Raw genomic sequence first — 20874 nt, forward strand, 5'->3', positions numbered from 1 at the left:
CAGATCCTAAACTGGTCAAATGAGAGTCAGAAGGAAGCCCAAATTAGTCTCTGATTCATAAGTAAATCTCACTTTCATCATTTGACCTCTATCACACCTGTGCCACCAAATGCTTTCAAAAGTTTCTTTTCATAGTTGTCTTTGCAAATGGGAACTAAATTACCTCTTTTATATCTTTCCAAAGGAAAAAAATACAAGCTAAGAGAAGGGGAACTTGAGAGTAAAAGTGTCAGGACTGAATTTCACTTCTTCAGAAAAAATAATCCATAGTTGCTTTTTGGTTCAAAGCCATTTTAAATTTTGTTGTAACATTGGGCATGCTATTAAGGAGAAATATTCTATTATACTTTAACACAGCCAAAGATGATATCAGTCTATAAAATCCATTTGGAGTCAGCTACATTTTCAGTAGGCTTTTTTCTTAAGGGATGTCTATCCTAATACAAGCAATTAAGGGTTCTTTATTAGCCCATCTCAGAGGTACAGACTTCGCCATCAATTGATGTTCTTCTCAACTCCCCTAACGAGACCAGAGGACAAAGAAATAGTACATCTTCCCCAAATAAGCTGTTTCTCTAGCATAGTCCCATGAATGAGCCAACACTACTAACTGCATTGTACTGACTATAAAACATTTATGTGCTCATAATTCTGTGAACATTTAACTGATACTTATTTGCAAACATCATTGTGCCATGAGTAAAACTTGGATAAACTCAGAAATCACAAACCCCACTTCCACAGTCAGACTGTGGTGCTCCTTGCTTTTCCTTATACTTCAACAGGTCTCTACAACCTTACCACAATTTTTCCAGTTCCTTTATTCTCACTGCCCTTGCTCCATGATCAGAATAAGGAAAAAAAAGACCAAAGCTCATTACCAGGTGGGCATCTCTGCAGTCAAATTAACACTTTCTGGCAGAGCAACTTCACTAGGCTTGTGCTGATTATCTTTTTTTTTAGGGCATTTTTGGCATAGGAGAACACTGTTTTCTGGATTCCCCAAGAACCTGTGTTTAGAGTTAACCTTAGAAATGTCTTAAACTGATGTGCACACAAGCAGTGAAAAGATGCAGGTAGACAAGTCAATGTCCAAGCTGGCCTGTAACCCCAGCTGGCAACCCCAAGGTGCAGCAGGCACTGCTGGGTTTCCTGTGTCTCTTTGTCGTGACCTGTGAATGTCAAACACTCTGACATCCAACTCCTTTCTTTCCGAGAGGGTAAAAAATGGCACCATCATTTCCCTGAGGTTGGTAGATCGTCGTATGAAAATTAGAGCAACTGGATACACTCTGCATTGTGCCAAGCAAATCAGGCATTCCCAGGGAGCACCACAACCAGTAGCCCTATTGTTCACTGTGTTGATCTCCTCCCACCTGCTGGATGACAGAAGAAGAGAAATTTTTCTGCAGATTTTTTTTTAAAGTGTTTGGGCTCTCTGTGGTTCTTGTCCATGCTGATATCTGGGTATCCAAATGTAATAATTTTAAAAAGCAGATGCTACCAGCCGAGGATCTAATACAGATTTCTCCATAACAATAATTTCCAACAATCTTATCTGGAAGCAACCTCTACCAAATAGCTCTCATTCAGGCTCCATAGCTGGCTAAGCACATAGTCTTTTAGCTCTATCATCTGAGGAAAGCATTATAGTTCTGTAGAGCTGTCTGCATCCCTACAGAGCAGGAGGTCAAGGGATATACTGATGTATGCTTCATAGGGTCACCCATTGATTTTGGAAAATCAAAACATACTGGAATTTCCTCAACAAATTTCAGTCCCTGACTCCAGGACTTTAGGGGCACTGGGATATGAAAAATGAAGCTTTGTTGGGTATTATATTACAGGACCAAGCTAAATCCAATTTACAGTGACTCAGACTTGCAGCCTTGGGTTTATCTCAACCAAGTTTTTTGAGGAAAGGTTTTTCCCAGGTTGCTTTATACTTTACCTGCAGTTGTTGGAGTGTGTCACATGACAGTGGAGTTTTTCCTTTAAAATAGGCACCAAAGCCATTTCAAGAAGAGATTCTTTTGTCCACTTCAAAAGATAAAAAGACTTCCTTTAAAGAATGTGAACACATGGGTTGTGCAACTTCACAATGTACAGAAAATTACAGAATTTTATATAACCAAAAAATATTGGAATTCAAAGCAAATAGACCTGTTTCTAGGTTCATCATACAGTCCTCATTATTGTGAATAATGTTGTCATTGGGAGTAAGTTTGTGAGATGGGAATTAGGTCAAAGTTTCAAGGATAGTAAGTGAAAGAGATTGTAACAAACTTTCTTGAAATGCTGAAAAAAAAATAATGACTTTGCCTTGTCATTCTATGTATCATGAGACTGCTCCAGGAAAGAGAATTGAATCCAGGGACTACACTGTAAGGTGAGGAAAGTGTTTGTAATAGCATAAAAAAGGACCAAGTGCAAACCCACATGTTTGAATGATCATCATTAGTCAATAGCATTTATGGTGGGCAGAGCTGCATGTGTCATCTGGTATATTTTTTATTCTAGTGAGGTACATGGGTCTTGATATTTTGTGCAGGTGATTTTCCAGGCTATGTTTGGTTTAATTTCTTGAGTGTCACTTTTACTCATACAGAGTGGCTCAGGTTTAACATACAGGACTACTTTCCTTTTTCCTTTTACTTTTATTTTGGGGAAAAAAAAAAAAAAAACAACAAAAAAAACCCCAAAATCAAGCAACCAAATTCCACAGAAAGAGTCTTGAAATGCATTTGGCTTGATATGAAATGCTCCCCTCCTCTGTAGCTCCAGAATAGGAGGAGCTTGGTATTGTTAAACAGTAGCTAATTAGGATGGGATTTCATGTTGCTAAGGGCAAAGTCTTTGGTATGCAACAGAGCCAAACAGCAAGGGCAAAGTGTAACTATTTAAGGCTGAAGTTTGCTATTTAAAGGAAAGTGTTAGTCCTTTCCCAAATGTTTGTTGCAGTCAGGAAAGTCTTTCTGTTCTGATGAGAACATGATGGGCTGTCATGATCCCATCCAGTCAGTCCAGATCGAATGTGCTCAGGATATAAACCAAAAGATTGTTTTTTCCAACCTGCCAGCATCAAAATGCACCATCTGTGATTGATTTTTTGATAATGGTGTAAGCAGCTACTGGAAATTCAGGACACTTCCCAGAGAAGTTTGGTCTCCGGGAGAACCAAACATGAGCTTTCAGAAGTGACACAGCTGCTGCTATCCAAAACATGCTGTCTCTTCCACAGAGGTGGTAAGACATCACCCAGTCACAAATCCATGTGAAAATAGCCTCTTGCAAGCAGGGGTATGTTGCCTGAACCTGCGAAGGAAAACTGGTGGAAGATGTCCTGAATCCTCTCTTCTTTTGAGCCCACGTGGGTACAATTCACAGAATTCTTTTTATGGCAACAGGCTTACCTTAAATATAAATCTAAGCCCAGATAGAACACTGTGGACACTGCTTTCACACAAGACTGTAGGAATCTGGAGTCAGTACCCTGCATTTCTCTATGGCCACACACTGCTTTGCAGAGGGAATGATAAGCTAGTTCAGGCTCTGAAGCTCTCCTACATTTAAAAGCAAAAGCAACCCCACCTTGAAGTAATGGTGGCATTACTTCGGCTCATTAGAAGAATGGCATTATAATTTTGATCGGTTGAAAAAATATTTTGTTAAAAATCCTAATTTATGAAAGGTTTAATATATGGCTTTTTATTTCTGTGATGTCTTTGGAGAAGCTAAATAATCTTTGGGCAAATATAAATGGTAATGACTCGTCAATTTGCTCTTATGAGAAAAAAGGCTGAGAGGGGACAAGTGGTTTCTATAGAAACATCAGGCTTGAACTTTGACCTCTTTTAAGACTGTAAGTGGGTCCAACTTTAATGAATATTAGGGAAGAAAAGTCTTAAGGGCTTTGCAGATTTGGGCCAAAGAGAAAGTAGCTCTTTGAACTAATGGCTGAACTGAACATAGCTAATGTGTGCAATCACTGACTTAGGAACACTTTTTCCTACTCCCCTACACAGTCCCATATGTTTATCAGGCAAAACAATCCAATGCTTACATGCTTTTTAGGAGTAATTACTCAAGTGCCCACTGAGTCAGGATTTTATATCAGCTTGTGCATCCAATGTCTCAGAGACATGGTTTAGGTTAAATCTTAGCACCCCTCCAACAGGAGCCCTTAACAAATGATGGCCATTCATACTCCCTTTCTCCACAGAGCTGTACCCCCATGATGGCCCCTAGAAACGGCCTGGGCGTTTGCTTGATCCAAGGTTTCTACATATTCCAGATGAAGAAAAACCTGCATCAGTTTTAATTAGCAGAGGTTGCGTGTATGTCTGTGAGAGGGCGGTGCCTGACATTCCCGCTGAGAAGTTTGTTTCCCTGGTAAGGCAGAAACCAGCCAAAAGCGTGGCCCACACTCAGGACTCTCGGTCTCGGGGTCCCCTCGGTAGCCCAAAGCCTGGAAGCAAACCCGCCATGCGGAGCGCCGCCCGCCGCACCGCCTCCCGCCACCAGGCGGCGCCGGCGCCCAGCGCAGCGGCTGCCGGGCCCCGCGGGGGCGGTGACGGAGCGGCCGTGTGCGCCCACACAGCAGCGGCGGGCCTGAGGGCAGGCTGGGCACGGTATTGCACAGAAATACGCGCACAGGTAGAGAATGTACAGGAGTATATTTTATAATAGCTTCAAATGGAAAGACGCTTCTGACAAAAAGAAGACCCCAAAAGGGAAAAGTTGAATGGAACACCCCCACAATTTAGATACCCAGAGCAAGCTCTCGTATGTGAGACAGGGGTGGAGTGCCCGTGCCTGCCTCGGGTGGCACCTCCTGTGCAGGCAGGAAGATGTGTCGAGGTCTCTGGTGCAGAGGGGGCCCAAGGTGCCCGTTAACCCTCTTGGTGGCTCTCTGGATGAACTTCCTATACTTCTTGTTATCTTCCTCCTTCTAGTCTGTAAAAAAACTCCCAGAGTTTCATTCATCTGCTGTGATTTAAACTTACGCTGTGACACCAAATGCAAATACCCCTTCTTCTCCTGCCCTTTGATTGGAGTTTCTAGAATGGCTGGAGAACTCACACTTCACAGCCAACTGAGCATTTGCAGGCAGAGTTCTGACCTCCTACTGTGTGCAATTAACACTAATTAAACAAATAAGTAAAAATTACTCATGACATCCTTTGCAGAAGGTCCTAACTCAGTTTTGTGTTGTAGCTGCTGGAGCTGTTTTAATTGGCCGTCTGTTTAGTGCTGCACCCTGGCATGGGCTTCTGAGGGAGCAAGGAGACACAGAACACCGCTACATGGCTACACCGAGACTGAGGTTACAGGACTGCCTCAGAGCAGGGGAGGCTATCACAGACAGAGGGAGATGCTGAGCAGTGATCTTGGCTTCAGAAGCTCTCCTGTGGACCCACAGGACTCCGGGCAAGGGAGCACAGTGTGAGGAAAAGGGTGGGGGTCTCTTACATGGCAGCAGTCAGAGCAACGAAAGCCAAGTGCCATCTAAATGTACAGCTAAGGTGCCATTTCTCTTACAAGGATTCCTGCTTCAGGCAGTGCACAGAGTGAAAGACAAGTTCTAGATCAATCTCTCAGCCTCCCAGGGAGAGCTCATTGATAGGTAATTACAAATTTTTTTAAAAAATAATTAAATTAAGATAATATTTTCAAAATTGGCACCTTTTCCAGGTCACCCTGTTGCAGGTACCCTGGGGCTGGTTTTCAGAGAAACCCAACCCTTGAATTTCCCAGCACCTTTGAAACCAAGCCAAGAACATTTTGCCCAGAGGTAGAGGCACACAAAATTAGCTTTCCTTTTTAAGATGCATGTTGGCTATGTTTGAAAGCCATGTTATCCTTTATAATTTTTACCCCTCCCCTCCAGAATTTTCTGGAATCTTAAACTGAATCACAAAAACGATGCAGATCAGAAAGCTACCCTCGACCCATTCCCTCCATGTCCTTTCATCCTGGCAGCTGTGCTGTTTGGCAATTGTTGTTGCATGCAAAAGGGTTGGTGGGTATCAGGCAGGCACCTCCAAACTGCATGGGGAACAGTGTGCTCAGTAACACTGCTTCTGTAATGAAGAAGAGGGCAGGATCAGATCTTGAGAGCAGAGGCTGAAGTCTTGGTGGCATGGTACTGTGGTGGTAAGATTGAGTTTGTTCCTTGCCCATGGATAGTTTTCATCTATGACCAAGGATAAAAGTGATTTTGTCCATGTTCTTTGCGGTGCAGGTTTTCTCCTTAAATATACAGGTATGTCATACCTGTGTATATGCTTGCATGCTGGACCATGTCGTGATACTTCCTGAGCTCATCAGCGCTTCCCTCTAATCCCAAGCAGTCAAAATACTATCAGACACTGCTTGCTTGGGCTGCCTGCTGACATCACCTGCCAGTGTTGTCCACAAAAAACAATTTGCAATACCATTTGAACCTGCTTATGGCAGCTTGTAACACCTACAAGTGGGAGCTACTGCTTTGAGCCCTTTTGAGGGGAAGGGTACAGAAATGCTTTCCTTACCAGCTCAGGAAGGGAGCACGGCAAGCCCCAGGACTGACTCTAGAACTCAGTCGAGAGCATAGAAGTGGGGTTGTTACCCCCTCCCCAGGCACATGCACTATCATATTCTATTATTTGCCTTCCCAAAGAGATTTGTGCTGGTTTTGTGGATCACCATGGAAACTGACAGAAATGGTCATACCAGGGAAGCTCAACAACCACTCCTCTGAGAGTGTATTGTCTAGGGATCTCTTCTGTGTAGAGATGGAGCTCTCTCCAACGCTGCTTACCTAGGGATGACCCCTCCAGAGAGAAGCAGAAGGATCTCTGCAGGAGCTCTCGACATTTCCACCCTCCATATGGAAGTGAAATAATTCTTTCCTTTACACAATGCCTTGACAAGTCTGAAAGATCCCAGAGCAAAGATCACAAATGTCTGGGAGCTATGTGCCTGGCTCTGGTGTGAGACCAGGAACAGGGCCAGAAACCTCTCCAGCTAGCCCCTGCTGCACTCTCATGGAGGACAGCCTGCACACTGGTCTCAGCAATGAAAGTCCTGCAAGTAGGAGTCCTATGGCAGGGAACCGTGTTCTTCTCCACACCCCATCCTGACATCTGGCAGCTGTAGGCATAACTTCAGTGCAATACTGGGAAGGCAGCCAAAACCCTTCCCACAGACTAGTCCCCTCTCTTACTAGCGTCTTCTCTTCCCCACTGCCAAACAATACAGGCCACCCTACTGGTTGCAGAAGGGCAGAGATTCTCCATTGGAGGCTGTCTCATGCAGCTTCCCCTGCCTCTGACCACAGAGCTGCCCCAGGTGCCCATTCCAAAGTTCTTAGATCAGCACCCAAACAGAGGGCAAGCTGGGACCTACGTTGGTCTTTACTAGAAGTATTGATGTAATAGGTCTGGAAATAGTATTTTCCCCCAGCTTTGCTATGGACAAGGACAACACCCTCTCCTAGTCTATCCAAATTTCTCCAATCCAGTAACTCTTTCCACAAGTCTAGCGAGGATCAGACATGGGTTCTCTGCCCATGATCTCTTGTAGTCTGAGTTTTTATGCTGAGAAGATATTTTCAGTAATGGCTGGGTGCAAAACTGTAACGAACAGCAGTAAAGGGGTCTGTGTTCCATGGAGCTCCTCTGGCTACCTGCAGCACACACTATTGCCTCCTCAGCACTCACCCCTAATAAACATGCCCCTCAGACAGATGATGCTTAAGAATGGGGCTGAGATGACCAGTTTGTCCATACAGCTGTCACTGCTGCTGCTGCTGTTTGTCAGAGGGTAGCTGACCAGTGGTTATTTCTTTTACTTGGCTTGAATTCAAAACAGTAATCTCTAAATCAATTGGTTCCCTGCTCCCCATGTTGTTTAGATCTCTTTCTCTGGTGCAGCTTTTTGCATTGTGCTTCCAGAGACAGCTCTGCAAATAGGTATTTTCCTGGCATTTCACGAGGCACCGTGGGAAGCAAAATTACCATGAGTTGTTGCCAACTTTGCCTGAGCTTCCCTACCCCTGGGAGGAAAAACCTGTTTCTACCATTCAAGGAAGGTCTGAGGGGCATGGGCTGTCTCCTGCAGCAGCAGGCGTGGCCCTCTCTCACAGCACTGGGGCTGCCAGAGCAGCACACATCCAACTCTCCAGGGCTCTTCCTGATTCCTTCCAGCACCTTGTCACAGCTCCACCACCCTCTTTCTATGCCTCCTTCTCCTTGGCAGGAGCAGACAGGCCTCTCATCATAAGGGCAGCAAAATCTGTTTTTTTGAGTGCTGTTGAGCCAGCTCTGTCTGTGAACTTGCAGCATCTGGATTGACACAGTTTACCTGTGACATTTGTCATGTGCAGCACCACTTGCACAGCAGTTACAGCTGTAACCTGTGGACTCAGAAATAGATTTGAAGTATGCTGTGGTATGTGGGAACCTTTGGGGCTACATACCAGCCAATGCCAGACACAAAAAGACCACACAAAACAAATACACTTGTAAGGACTGTTTTCCTTCTCCACAGCTTGAAGACTCCCACATGCCATCCTCCTTTCTTTCCTGCTCTGAAATGGGAGTTGAACAGGCACACACAAGCATGCTGATAACAATCCCAAACTGACTTTTAAAGATCCAGTTGTACTAATCTATGATCTAGATAAACCTATGGGAAGACAAGCATTAGAAAATATTAATTACTGTGAGAGATGTTACAACTGTGTTATTTTTATAGAGGAGAAAGTTTTTTATCACAAGCTACTTTAGTGATAGTTGATGACTTCTTAATCTATTGGAAAAGACATAGTAAAATCTGGTACTTAGAAGCTGAAACTGGAGAAAACCAGAGATGAAACAAGGCAAGAACTATTAATACTGAGAATAACACTCGAGTTGCCCCTGGGATGACTCCCTAAGGAAAATGAGAATTCTCCATTGTTTTGCTCTGTGCCAGTGAAAACTGTATATATAGAACATATGTTCTTGCTCAAGCTCTGGCTTGAATAGTCACACACGAGTGTCTGTGTGTGAAGTGTGACGAGATGACCATAACACAATCAAAACCAGCTGACAAAGTACTGGAGAGCCATGGTTTCCTGGCCCTCCCACTGGGTCCTCCCACGAGCAACTGGTTTATGCAGCAAGGTGATCCACAGCTGCCAGTCTCTTATTTTAGTGCTGCTTGAACTTGTCATTGCTGATTAGAAAAGAAGAAAGGCAGGGGATTGCAGCTCTGTGTTGTGTCTGTCAGCACACTGCAAACCCAGGAGAAAGTAAGGGAACAAGGCACAAAGGCTATTTTCAACATTTTTAAGCCTCTAACACAGGTGGAATTTAGAGAACTACAATATGAAGCCTAAGCTGCTTGTGGAGAGCGACAAGTACCTCAAACAGGTGTTTCAAGGTACTGTTTTGTTTTTGTGCAAGTTTTTCCCACACAGGATTGAGCCTTCAGTGGGGCTTTGACACATGAACTTTTGGTCTGGCTGGTATCCTTGCCCCTTTGGTAAGTTTTCAGCAGCACTGTGTCTGGAACACAATGCTCTCTCCCACCTGCAGAACTATGACAACTTTGATTACTAAGAAAAAGAGTTCATTCTGCTCTCATCCTCTGACCCCTCACTCTCATTTATCTCTTTGTCCTTCTATTTAGGTATCTTGAATATGGTGCTCTGAACAAAGCAGCCTGTGCTTGTGTTGTGATAAGGATAGTCTAACAGTGCCAAGCTAGTTCTCTTGGATCAGCCAGAGAGTTTGTTTTGTCAATAAGATATTTGCTGTTTATAGTAAACTTTACTTTTTGCTAAATGATTTGTCTGCAGATTGGAAAGACCTGACAAACAGTGCTTGAGCAGCCATATTAAAGACAACTGCCAAGGGAAACAATTTGGGAACAATGAAATACTACTTTCTCCTTCTGCAGTTAAACTATTTTTCTATTTGCATCACTTAATGGAAACCATTGTTTATTTACTTTAATAATAATTTTGTTAAATACTTTAACAGATGCAACAGAAGATATAAGGAGGCACAGCTTTGAAGAATAATTGCATTAAATACATGGCAGAACATTGTTATGTGAGTGCTGATATGGTTCTGGGCTTCTAAGAGTTAAAGCAAGGTGTGCACAGGCAATTCTTAGGGAGGTATTTATACAAAGTTCAGTGGCTGAGGAATGTCCTGGCAGTCAAGCTCCGTTGCCTGGGAAAAACACAAGGCCAGATATTGACATTTCAGTAAGTGATATGATCTGGTTGGCTTAGCTGGTGCAAATGAGAGAACTTGACCAGTGCTTTTAAGGGAAAAATAAAAAAACCTTATAAAATTCAGTTTAAGAAATATTGTGCTTGCATGCTGTGGTTGAAAGGAGCAAGAATAGGATGAGAGCATGAATAAAATAGCTCCTTTTTTCACTTTGGCCAGCCTCAGTTGAGGAGTGGACTCTGTAAAGCATGAAGCTATATTTTGCTCTCTGAAATACCTATAGAGAGGCACAAATGGTGCTGTTTCTGGTTATTTATTACAATTCCATGATCACTGGGCATAATGATTAATACAGACTCATACGCAACATGTTGACTGTAGGCAACTGGAGTCCTTTCTACTGGGAATTGCTGGAAAAATCTCTCTGTGTGATACTGTCCCAACAGCCAGCTTGATCTCTGCCTGTATTCCTGCCTGTCCCTGCTCAGTTGTCCAAATGGGAGAGCTCCAGATACCAGATACCTGTTTCTTTTAAGTTCTTCGCCTATCTCCACTTGTCTTTCCAGCCATCCCTGTGTAGTGCTATCCTGCTCTCTGCCTGAACCAGCTCTGTAATGCATGCTTTGTCTCTTAGCTAGGAACAGGCAGCTTCATTCAACACAATTCCCATGGAACTGGAAACAGATGAGAAATCTAAAGCGAAACCATCTTTAGGGAACTGCAGGGTCCTCAGAGTCTTAGGAAGTCTGACTACTTATTTGAATAATGAAGTATAGATTTCAGAGTCTGACTTTATTCACTCCAGTGTCCAAATCTTGACTATGCTTTTGGTTATGTTTTTATATTTTAGCCATTTAATCACATCAGTCTTTTCATTTTTGCATAGTAAGTGATTTGGTACCCAATGTTTCTCCGCTGAGACATCAGTGAAAGCACACTATCAATGTGAGGAAAAAGTTTACAATGGAAGTTTAATCAAGATCTGGAAGCAGATCTTGAACCAGGCAGTATCTGTGAGCTAGATAACAACCCTTAAGATCTTGTCTAATCATGTCTAGTGAATAGTGTTGCTTATTGTCCTAGGAGATAATTTTGTTCAGTTCTTCTGTGTGCTTCCTTCACAGATTGTTGAAGCTTGTTTATTTCAGACTGCCCTGTTTTGCGTGAGTAGTCTTAACAGGTGCCAAAGTACAGTTTCAGAGCATTCATGGATCTCTCATAACCACTCAAGATATCCTCATTCTGGTGCAGCCCTTCCCCAACAAGCCAGACTCACTTTCTCGAGACCAACTTTCATGGCAATAAAGCAGCCCATGTGAAAGGTCTGTGGAAAATGGCCAGAAAGATACAGGTCAGAATGACTTATCTCCACTGAGGGAGCCTCATACAGACATTTTAAAACTATCTCTCATGGAAGTAATGTGCCTGATAATGGAATAAGTAACAAGTAGTTGCTAAACCTGAACCAGAACAAATGGCCTTTTGCTTTGAAACACACTGGTCTGAGGTCCACGTCTCTGGAAGCATTTTATCCTGCTACCCCCATCTGTTTCCAGCCCCTTTTACTTGAATTTGCATGCTCTACTCTGCTCAACACAAAGGGAGACAGCATGGCCTTGTCCTGCATGGGGTGTTAGGGGGATGGCCAGGGCAGAGCGCAGCTGCACATGCACGCACTCAATGCCAGTGCCCAGCCTCCCGAGGGAGTGAGACATCAGCAGTTCTCGGTATAACACAGGCAATATACTCTTACATGTCACCTTGCATTGCTGCATGTAGAGTAGCTCAGTAAGTGATGGCCTGATGCCTGAGTAACATATTTTGTACGTTGGCATCTATCATTAGAAATGCTTGAGGTCCCGGACCTGTTTGTTTAAGCCATTTTATGTGAGAAATGGCCAAAGTACACGGTGGAGGTTGGTGTCCTCTGGTCAGGAGACCATTACACTAGTTTGGTTTTCAGCTCTGTCGTGGTACCAACCTCATGCTCTGGGGCTGCCTACAACGAGGAGGGAAGGGTGCTCCATCTGGAGCTTCGGACGAACCGCCAGCCCCTCAGGCCTGCAGCATGCTTTTGTGGGTATCAGCTCCTTGCCCGGCTGCTCCACGGAAAACGCCGCTGTCCTGGTGGTCTGGGGACGGTTTGGGTACCATCAGCTCTGAAGGCTGACAGATGACTGCGAGCGAGATCTCCGGAAACTCGGCGGCAGTCCCTGAGGGTGCGAGGTGGGCGGAGAGGGGGATGTCCCCGCCCGGGGCAGAGCGCGGCTGCCACTCTTGTGCCCCGGGCCGCCCCGGCAGCCTGCGCTGCCCGCCCCACCTGCCTGGCCGCCGAGCCCGGGAAGGGGTTAAAAGCCCGGGGCGGCTGATGTCAGTTCCTGCGCTCCTCGGGAGGGCCGGCTCTGATATTTGAGCCGGGCTCTCCCGCCCGAAGGAAACCGGGGAGGGAATGGTAAAGTGCTGAATGGGACAGGAGCCGTGCCGGGCACCTGCCTGCCGCCCGGCACCGCGCAGCCGCCCGCGGCCAGGGCCGGCCCCGCCGCGCCGCGGGCCGGGAGTCCCGGGACGCCGCCGGCTGCGCCCGCCCTGCCCCGCCGGGCACAGCCCCCCGCGCCGGCCAAGGTGAGAGGGGCGGCCGGGGGCTCTGAAGGGCCGCTCTGCGCGGGACTGGCTGGCACAGCCTTTCTCCCCCGCCTTGTCTTTCTTCGAAGGTGAACGTAAGGGGACTGGCGGGAGCATTCCGGGGGTGATGTGTCGTCTCTGTTAACTGAGGTTTGCTTTCGGGTCTGGGACTTTGGCCCTGAAGCGGCATGGAAGAAGTGGGTTGGGGGAGGAACGGCCGCACGAAGGGGAAGATGCAGCCCAAGAAGTAAATGTGTGTAAGCTCTGCGGTCTCTTCTGCCTTCCTGGTAAGCCTCGGTGTGCGGGGCAAGACCTCTGCAGGTAGAATAGCACAACTGGGAGCCCTTCTTCCTGCCTCCAGGCGCTTTTACCAGCTGAGCCACCTGCGCGAATGTAGAGGGGAAATTGTTCCCCTCTCCCTCCCACCCCAGGCCCTTCACAAGCCTTTTTCTTGCCCTTTCTACAGCTTTTTGTGTTATTTTCTCCCTCCCCGCCCATCCCCGCCCATGCTCTGCACATCTCAGGCCGCACTCCTGAGCGGGAAATGACTGCGTGGCTGAACAATTCCAATGGCCTCAGTGCTAAAAAGTGAGACGAGTATGAAGTGGAAAGTGAGGTGGCTGGGGACAGGGTGTTAATTAATAGTACAGGATTTCCCCGCTGAATTTGCCTATCGCCTGTACTGCTTGATGCCGATTCAGTGACACGGGAAGAAATCTCTTCCCTTTCATATATTACATTTATCACTAGACCAGTATTCAGCTCCGGTTTTCAGACAGGGTCTGGTGCTTTTCACGGGCAGGTGCTAAGAACTGCAGTCCCTCTGTGCTATGAATCCCCTACAACAGTCTGCGTAAATCTGTTGCTGAGCTGAGCAGACACTCTCATATGGAAATAGTACTTCACTTGTCTTTATTATTTGCACTGCATGAACAAAGCTGCAGACACTTTACTTGCATTTTACTGCACTCTTCACATTGATTGATTGTTTCAGCTTTTCAGGTGGAAGTGTACAAACTCTCCGAAGTGTTTTGATTTCTAGCTCTCCAACTACATCTACAACATTGTAGTCTAAAAACACAAAGAAAAAACCCCAAACACGACATGTGATTTAAATTTCAGCTTCATCAGAATTACAACTAGATATGGACATTCCAAGTAAATATGATCATATTTATCTTGGATATGGCATTCAGGGTCGGAACTGCCACTGACATTGGTCAAAACTTACAGATATATGCATGAGACTTCTAATTTTGACTGCATTTAGCAGGTGATTGAGTCACTTTCCCCCACCGAGTTTTAAGGACTTTTTATCTGCCGTTATTGTTACTGACAGTTGTTGGATACTTAACACTGAAAATCAAGCTGCTCTTTGAGAAGTGGCTGTATGCATTTAAGAATGAAGTTTTGAAAATCTCAGCTTGTTTGAATAGAGTGGCTGTCTCCTAAGTCCCTAAAATAAGAGTACTGCCTCTGAAAATATCCGGCTCCCACCTTCTTCATATGTGTAAGGGAAAAAAGAGACAGTTTTATATAAATGTATCCATATAAATTCTTTATCTGATACAAAAAGGACCAGTGTCTGGGAGAGGAAGAGAAACCAAATAATGTGCTGAAAAAAGATGGTTAAGACTTACAAAAAAAGGCCATCTGAAATGGCAGATCCAATGGAAGTGATTTTAAGTCAGTCTGTCAAAATGAAGTTGATATTGTAATTCACAGAGTACAGATGAACTGCATACATTCAAAAGAGCAGGGGAGAAGGAACAATGAATTTTAATGAAAATGCAGAATAAATTTTCTAGATAAAATTGTACTCTAGAGGTAAATATTAGATGTGATACAATATATTTTCTCTGAAAAAAAAATAAGGATTTTGCTAGGAGGAAAAGCTATAATTCTAATCTCTAGCCTTCAGAACTCATTTGGTATGATGACACATGGGAAAGTTATTAGCTTAAGTGGAGGAGATGGGGATTAATAGAAGAATGGTAAGATAGACAAATGACAAAAGAGGATGTGACAACAGTGCTGAAGAGGGGGCGGTTAGATGGTAGGTATTTTACTGGTAGAATGACTACTGACACAGGGGATTAATCTAATGACACAAAACAAAGTCGCACATTAGAAGTAGTGATAAAGTGGGCACAAAACCTGGAAGAGCACTCTTTAAAATTAGTAGAGGAGGAAAAGATTCAATTGCATAAGCAGTAAGACTTCTTCCAGATACCCAAAAACAAACTGTGCCTTTTAAATATAAGTGTTCTATAAAAAATGACTGCCTATAATTAAAAATACAACATATAGTTATACTAATCAATCACAGGGTAACCATGGGCATGTTAAATTTTGTATTTACATAATGATTGAGGTTGGAAGGGACCACAGTAAGTCATCTGGTCCATCGTCTGTATTCAAACAGGGCCATCCAAAAGCACATGGCACAGGACTGGATCCAGATGGTTCTTGAATATCTCCAATGAGGAGACTCCACAACCTTCTCTGGGCAACCTGTTCCAGTGCTCAGTCACCTGCATGATAAAAAAGTTCTTCCTTATGTTCAAATGAAAGTTCTGTGCATCAGTTTCTGCCTGTTGCCTCTTGTCTTATTGTGTGGTACCACAGTGGCCCGTAGTAGAGAGAATTTAGAGATCTGACACAGACCTGAGCTTTATTAATCTGTTAATCCAGACCATTCGTAATTACCTTCCTGCTCTCCCACATCTGCTATTTACAAAGGATAGGTCAGCTGAGATTCCTCTGTTCCAGTTGTGTCAGTTTGTCTGTGAATGTCAACCACCAGTGCAATATGGTTGTAAAAAAGGCAAATGCAATCAGATGAGGCATTCCCTAGGGGAGGGGAAGGTGCTAAATGCCTTTACACAAGGCTTTGTTGTGGGTGCATGCTGCTTTTCAGATGCAGTTGTGGTCACCCAAGGCTATGAAGGGGAGTGAGAAAAGAACCAGCTCTTTTATATGATGTGCCCTGAAGCTGGAACAGGTGCAGAAGGAGAGTGGGGAGCTTTTCTTAAGAGACTGAAGGAGCCCCTTTTCTCTAGCCTTGCAAATTGACATCCTTAAGGAGAAGCTTTTGATATCTATAAATATATCAAGGGGTAAATATGAGGGAGGAAAAAAAACACTAGCTAAATTGAAGGGCAATAATCTGCAAGAATTAACAGATACAAGCTGGTTATGATTATGTTTATGTTGGTATTTGGAAGGCAGCTCATTAGAGGTGTGAGGTTCTAGAATAACAGGAATAGTGGGAGAGCTGCTAGCATAGTTCTAGGGAAGGGTAGTGTTCATTTATGAAAGGGATTATAAAATGCAGTTGTCTATAGTGATAAAGAATAAAATGTAATGATTCAGGACACCTATCCCATCCTAGACCCCCTATTTGGAACAAGGGTATTTTAGTTCAAACAGAAGTTGTGGTCTGTGGGAAAATTACTTCTGCTTTGGCATAAGTGGTTTGGTGCATCAGTTTCATTTCACTTTATGTCATTAGAGTCTATCCCATTCATTTGTATGTCCTTTTTGGATTTAAACTTCATGAATAAAGACTAAAAGCTCCTTACACTTATATGAAAGAGAGCATAATTTCATTTGAGAACTGAATTTTTATTTATGTCCAAAACAAGAGTTAGCTGTAAACAAACTTAAGAGTGTTGTAGGATCCTTCCATGACTTAGTGCGCTCTTTTGGCTTGGGAAGAACTGATAGCACTACCTTACAGGGAAACACTGCAGTGTTGAAAAGTGTACCAAAGGTAACCTGGTTAAATGCCTGGCAAGGAGTTAAGGGTGGAGATAAGAACAATGTGCTTTGTGGGCTGTGAAAAAGGATGGCCTCTATTTATGTAAATCTTGTAGGAAAGTGGTCTTCTTTACTACTGTGGAGTGTTTTCAGTGCTGCAGTACTACATGAGTGTACCTTTGTCTTGTTTTATTTAAACGTATCTTCTGGAATAGTATTTTACAAGTCATTGGAAAAATAGGCAACTTGCTATCTGGGCAACTTTCTATTACTGAACAAAGCAACCTGAACATAAAATAACTCACAGTTAATGTTTATAACCAAAGGATATAAAATGTGTCTTCCTTAACTAGGAGCATCAGAAATAAAGCTGATGTGATAGAGTGGCTTGTTGTGTTATGTGTACTCACAGTATTATGTACACTCACAGTAATTTGAATCTTGAGTTTTAGGTGCAAAACATGAACCAGATATCCTGACAAATGGGTACAACTGGAAGGACATCTTAAACTTTTCCTCTCTGCAGAGAAAGGCAGAGGTAAGGGCAGTGAGGCTGAGTGACTTTGTTACTTTCTCACTGTCCTGGGGTGATGTCCAGGACACTCACAAATCCTGGACTGTTCCTTGGTCTGTCACTGTTTGGGACTTGTGAGTTTGCCTGTAAGCTGGTGAGAAGTTCCTTTAACAAGTAAGCATTTAATTGTTCTGATGAAGCTGAGTTAATGGCTGTTCTAGCTTTGTAAACATTTGTTATTGTTTTGTGTACATCTGGCTGCTGGACTGTACACACTGAGTTGACATTTTTGTTCACAAATACCTGAATTTGGTTAAGAACATCTATTACCTAGATTTTTTGTATCTTTTACTATACGCACCAAGTATCTGACATGTCTAAACAATCACTGAGTAGGAAAATAAAAGATCTTCAAAAACTACAGCTTTCTCCGATTTCTGGGGCTGTATATATTTCTTGATGTCTACAAGGACTTCAGTAGAGCTGCATGTTTTGTCTTTAGCCCTAACTTATTCCTGTATGGATTCTCTTTGTTTTAACAGAACAAGTGTTTAGATATTGGGGCACTTCCACTCCTATTGTCAACTGACTGTGTCAAGTAGTTAGGGATTGGGAGCAGAAGCTTAATACATCACATCATCTTAACACAGTCTGTATGAGATAAGGCACTGGTGACCCAAGCTGAAAATGTGTGTGTGATACCAGAGGCAGGAGGTTTAGTGTCTTAGAGAGTTTACAGCCATACTGGTGCAGAGGAGGCAGGAGTAAAAAATACTCCTAATCTCTGGGTAGAGGCTGAGCAAGACTGTAAGGTTGTTTCTGGAATATACAGTATAATGCATTAGTAAATTATTTACTCATTCTGAAGGTAAATGTTTATCCATTAAGAGTGACCTCTGGTAGAGGGCAATATCAGTGACTCAGTGGTACCACCACTTCATCTTCTGCTTGGAGAAGAAATAGCCTTCATTACCAGTTCTGTAAGAGGGACCAAGGAAAACTAGGCACAGAGGTGATAAGTTTGTCCTTCTAAAATACATACTTTTTTTTCCCCCACTTTCATTCTGTAGGATTTTTAGAGCACCTCAGACGATATCCTAAATGGATGATTAACTTCACAATGGCAGAACTCACAGTGGAGAATGGCAGCTGTATGGACTGGCAAAAGCGATGCCTTGTGTTGGAGTCCCAGCTCTTCAAATTCCGCTTGCAGGCAAGCAAGATCCGAGAGCTGTTAGCTGAGAAGGTGAGGCAGAGGTGACTTCTACTTTGCAATGAGTTATGACACAAAAACAAAAAATCTGTAAAGCTCTCTCTGCTGAGCTCTGCAATATATCTGTTATTTGCAGTGAAGATTTCTTCCTTGATTACAGTACATCTTTGCTCTCTGCTGGTCAGCTGAGAGGCAGAGATGTGCCTGTCATGGTGGTGTAAAGTGGCATAATAAGAATTAGCCTTGTTTACTGCAAAATCACCAAGTATTTGGACTCTGGTGGAAAACCCTGCACCAGCAAGATTCTGGGTATCTAAAGTGACTGAGACAACTGCAGAGAAAAGGTGGATGTTCTGGATAAGAACAGCAGGATCAGGACTTGGCTGAAAACAGAAAAGTTTGGAGGAGTGCAAATTATGCTATAATATTAAGAGCCCAGACAGAGATACGTGTATTGCCATAGTGTTAGAATAACACTTCATATCCAGTCAAAACATTCTGGTGATACTGAGGAGCAAGGTCAGATATTTTGAGATCTGGATGTTAGAAACTTATGTGTCATCTGTGGTTTTACAGACACCTACTAATCCCTTTCAAGTAGCCTCGGTTGAGTTTTTTTGCAAGCTAGAGGAGAAAACTGGTAAAGATCTGAGGATTTTATTGGAGTTTTGGTTCTTTTGCTTGTTTTTGTGATGGTGTGAATGTTTTGTGGTTTTACTTAACCTTAAATGGTGTTGTTTTTCAATTAGAATTAAAGTTTTTTCACTAAATTTGTATAGTCCAAATTTGTAGGTTGCTGTGGGGCTCCTTTTTTTTCAAAATGTGGCTTACGTTATTATTATCATCACAGTTCAGTCCAAGATTGCTCAGATACACAACTACTATAGGAAAGTGAAAACAGCTTTACTAATGAAGTTGAAATCTATACAGCTGACAACAGTTTACTATACCTGATGACAGATATGTTCTAAACTCACTTTTGCTCCATTTTGTATTTTGTAACTTTTGTGTGTTGTTTATTTTTGTTTGTTGGTTTTTGGATGTAAAAGCATCCAGATGACAGCTATTTGAGAGTGGAGTAACTTTCATCCCTTCTCTCACTGTGATTATATTTTCACTATAGCCATATATACTGCATGTGACATTTTTTTCCACTCTTCATATGTTAAGGAATTGTACAATTCTAAGCAACTTCATCTCTTCAAGTTAGATTTTTAAATTAGCTTCTGAGATGGATCTTACTGATTACTTACCTGAAAAACATTGAAAGTGGTTCTAAAGTCCATTTAGATAAAAGCACATTAAAAAAATCAGGTATAGATGTAGAACAGCTCTGGTAAAGACAGTCAGTACTCATATGCAATACTCATAAGTTTGCTGCATTATGAGATCTGTGTCCTTGTGCTTTATTAATTTCTACTTTGCGAAACTTCCTGACTCCCTGCACATGAGACAAGCCCACCTACCAGACTTCCTTATTTGAGAATAGACTTACCAGATATATTTTAACTATCTCTTTAGGGAAGTTTGTGGGTCATGGCAGAGAATTAAATTTTCATCTGCTTCAGGGGGCTGGTTACCATTTGTCCAGCTTTTTAGCCAAAGCGATGTTCCCTTTGTTAAGATTAAGGAGTAGCTTGGTTCAGTGATCGGGTTATTCTGTAACTACTTGCACAGTGCTGTTGTAGCTTTACTTGAAGGGTCAAAGAGCTAACAAGCTTGCAATTCCCAGCTCCAAATGTCATGTGGGAAGGGGAGAGCCTCAGCAGGGACTGTGGGGCAGCTCCAGCAGGCTCTCCTGCTGCAGGTGGACTCAGACACACAGTGCTTATGCTGAACACTCCTCTTGGGAAGTGTCCTGAGCCTCAGGTTCCCAGCTGGTCTGTAATGACTTGCTCAGAGACTCACCCCTTCCCTTCTCCTTGGGTACTGCAGGACACCCCAGCAGTCACAGCAAGAGGGGCTTCAGTCTGCACTGCATCCTTCTCACCTTCAGGTGGGTAGTGATGCAGAACTGTAGGAGGTGCTTGGTTTATGTCTAGTGATTTCTTCAGGGATTTTTTTTGTCATAGATTTTATAGCAACAGTGATTTTTAAGTTTTTTTCCTCTTTATGAGAATGAAGAGATTCAGACTTACTGGAGAGTCCTGCATTTCAAGAAAGGTTTCCTGGGGCAATTATGGGGATGATCTTGGAAAAATGTGAAGTCTGCACAGTTTGAAGCTCTGTGCCAACCTGTAATAAACATTGTCTTGAGATCCTCCCAATATGGTTTGCAGTAACAGGAAAATTATTCTTTTTGTAAGTGCTTTTAGATGTTGAAAGTGAAGAACAATGTTAATAGGGATGTGATACTTGCTCACTAGCTAGCTTGTCTTAGGTATGGAGGTGACTGATTAAAGGGCTTGAAAACCTGATCCCCCACATCTTAAATTATTCTTTATAACTAATTTTATGATTTCAAGACAGATTTTACTATTTTAACTTGCAAAAAACCCAATCACTCATGCCTGGCATTGGTAGTACAATGTGCTCTAACAGTTTAAATACTTGAG

The 20874-nt window shown here is 43.2% G+C and overlaps 1 protein-coding gene across 13 annotated transcripts in view; it reads left to right on the forward strand.

The window, feature by feature from the left end:
* Nucleotides 1-20874, forward strand: part of PLEKHH1 (pleckstrin homology, MyTH4 and FERM domain containing H1) — an 81624-nt gene that overhangs the window by 10312 nt on the left and 50438 nt on the right. For 6 of the 13 annotated variants that reach the window (XM_086895880.1, XM_086895888.1, XM_086895885.1 and 3 more), the window contains one exon: nt 18177-18352. In XM_086895880.1, coding sequence (XP_086752006.1) covers nt 18212-18352 — 141 coding nt within the window. In that variant the 5' untranslated portion in view covers nt 18177-18211. Of the gene's footprint in view, nt 1-9092; nt 9409-12641; nt 12920-17044; nt 17131-18176; nt 18353-20874 lie in introns of those variants that run through there. The other 7 variants (XM_086895878.1, XM_086895879.1, XM_086895887.1 and 4 more) reach the window with 5 other exon arrangements.

The sequence above is a fragment of the Cyanistes caeruleus genome, chromosome 6 (assembly GCF_971803275.1).
Source record: "Cyanistes caeruleus chromosome 6, bCyaCae1.hap1.1, whole genome shotgun sequence".
NCBI lineage: Eukaryota > Metazoa > Chordata > Aves > Passeriformes > Paridae > Cyanistes > Cyanistes caeruleus.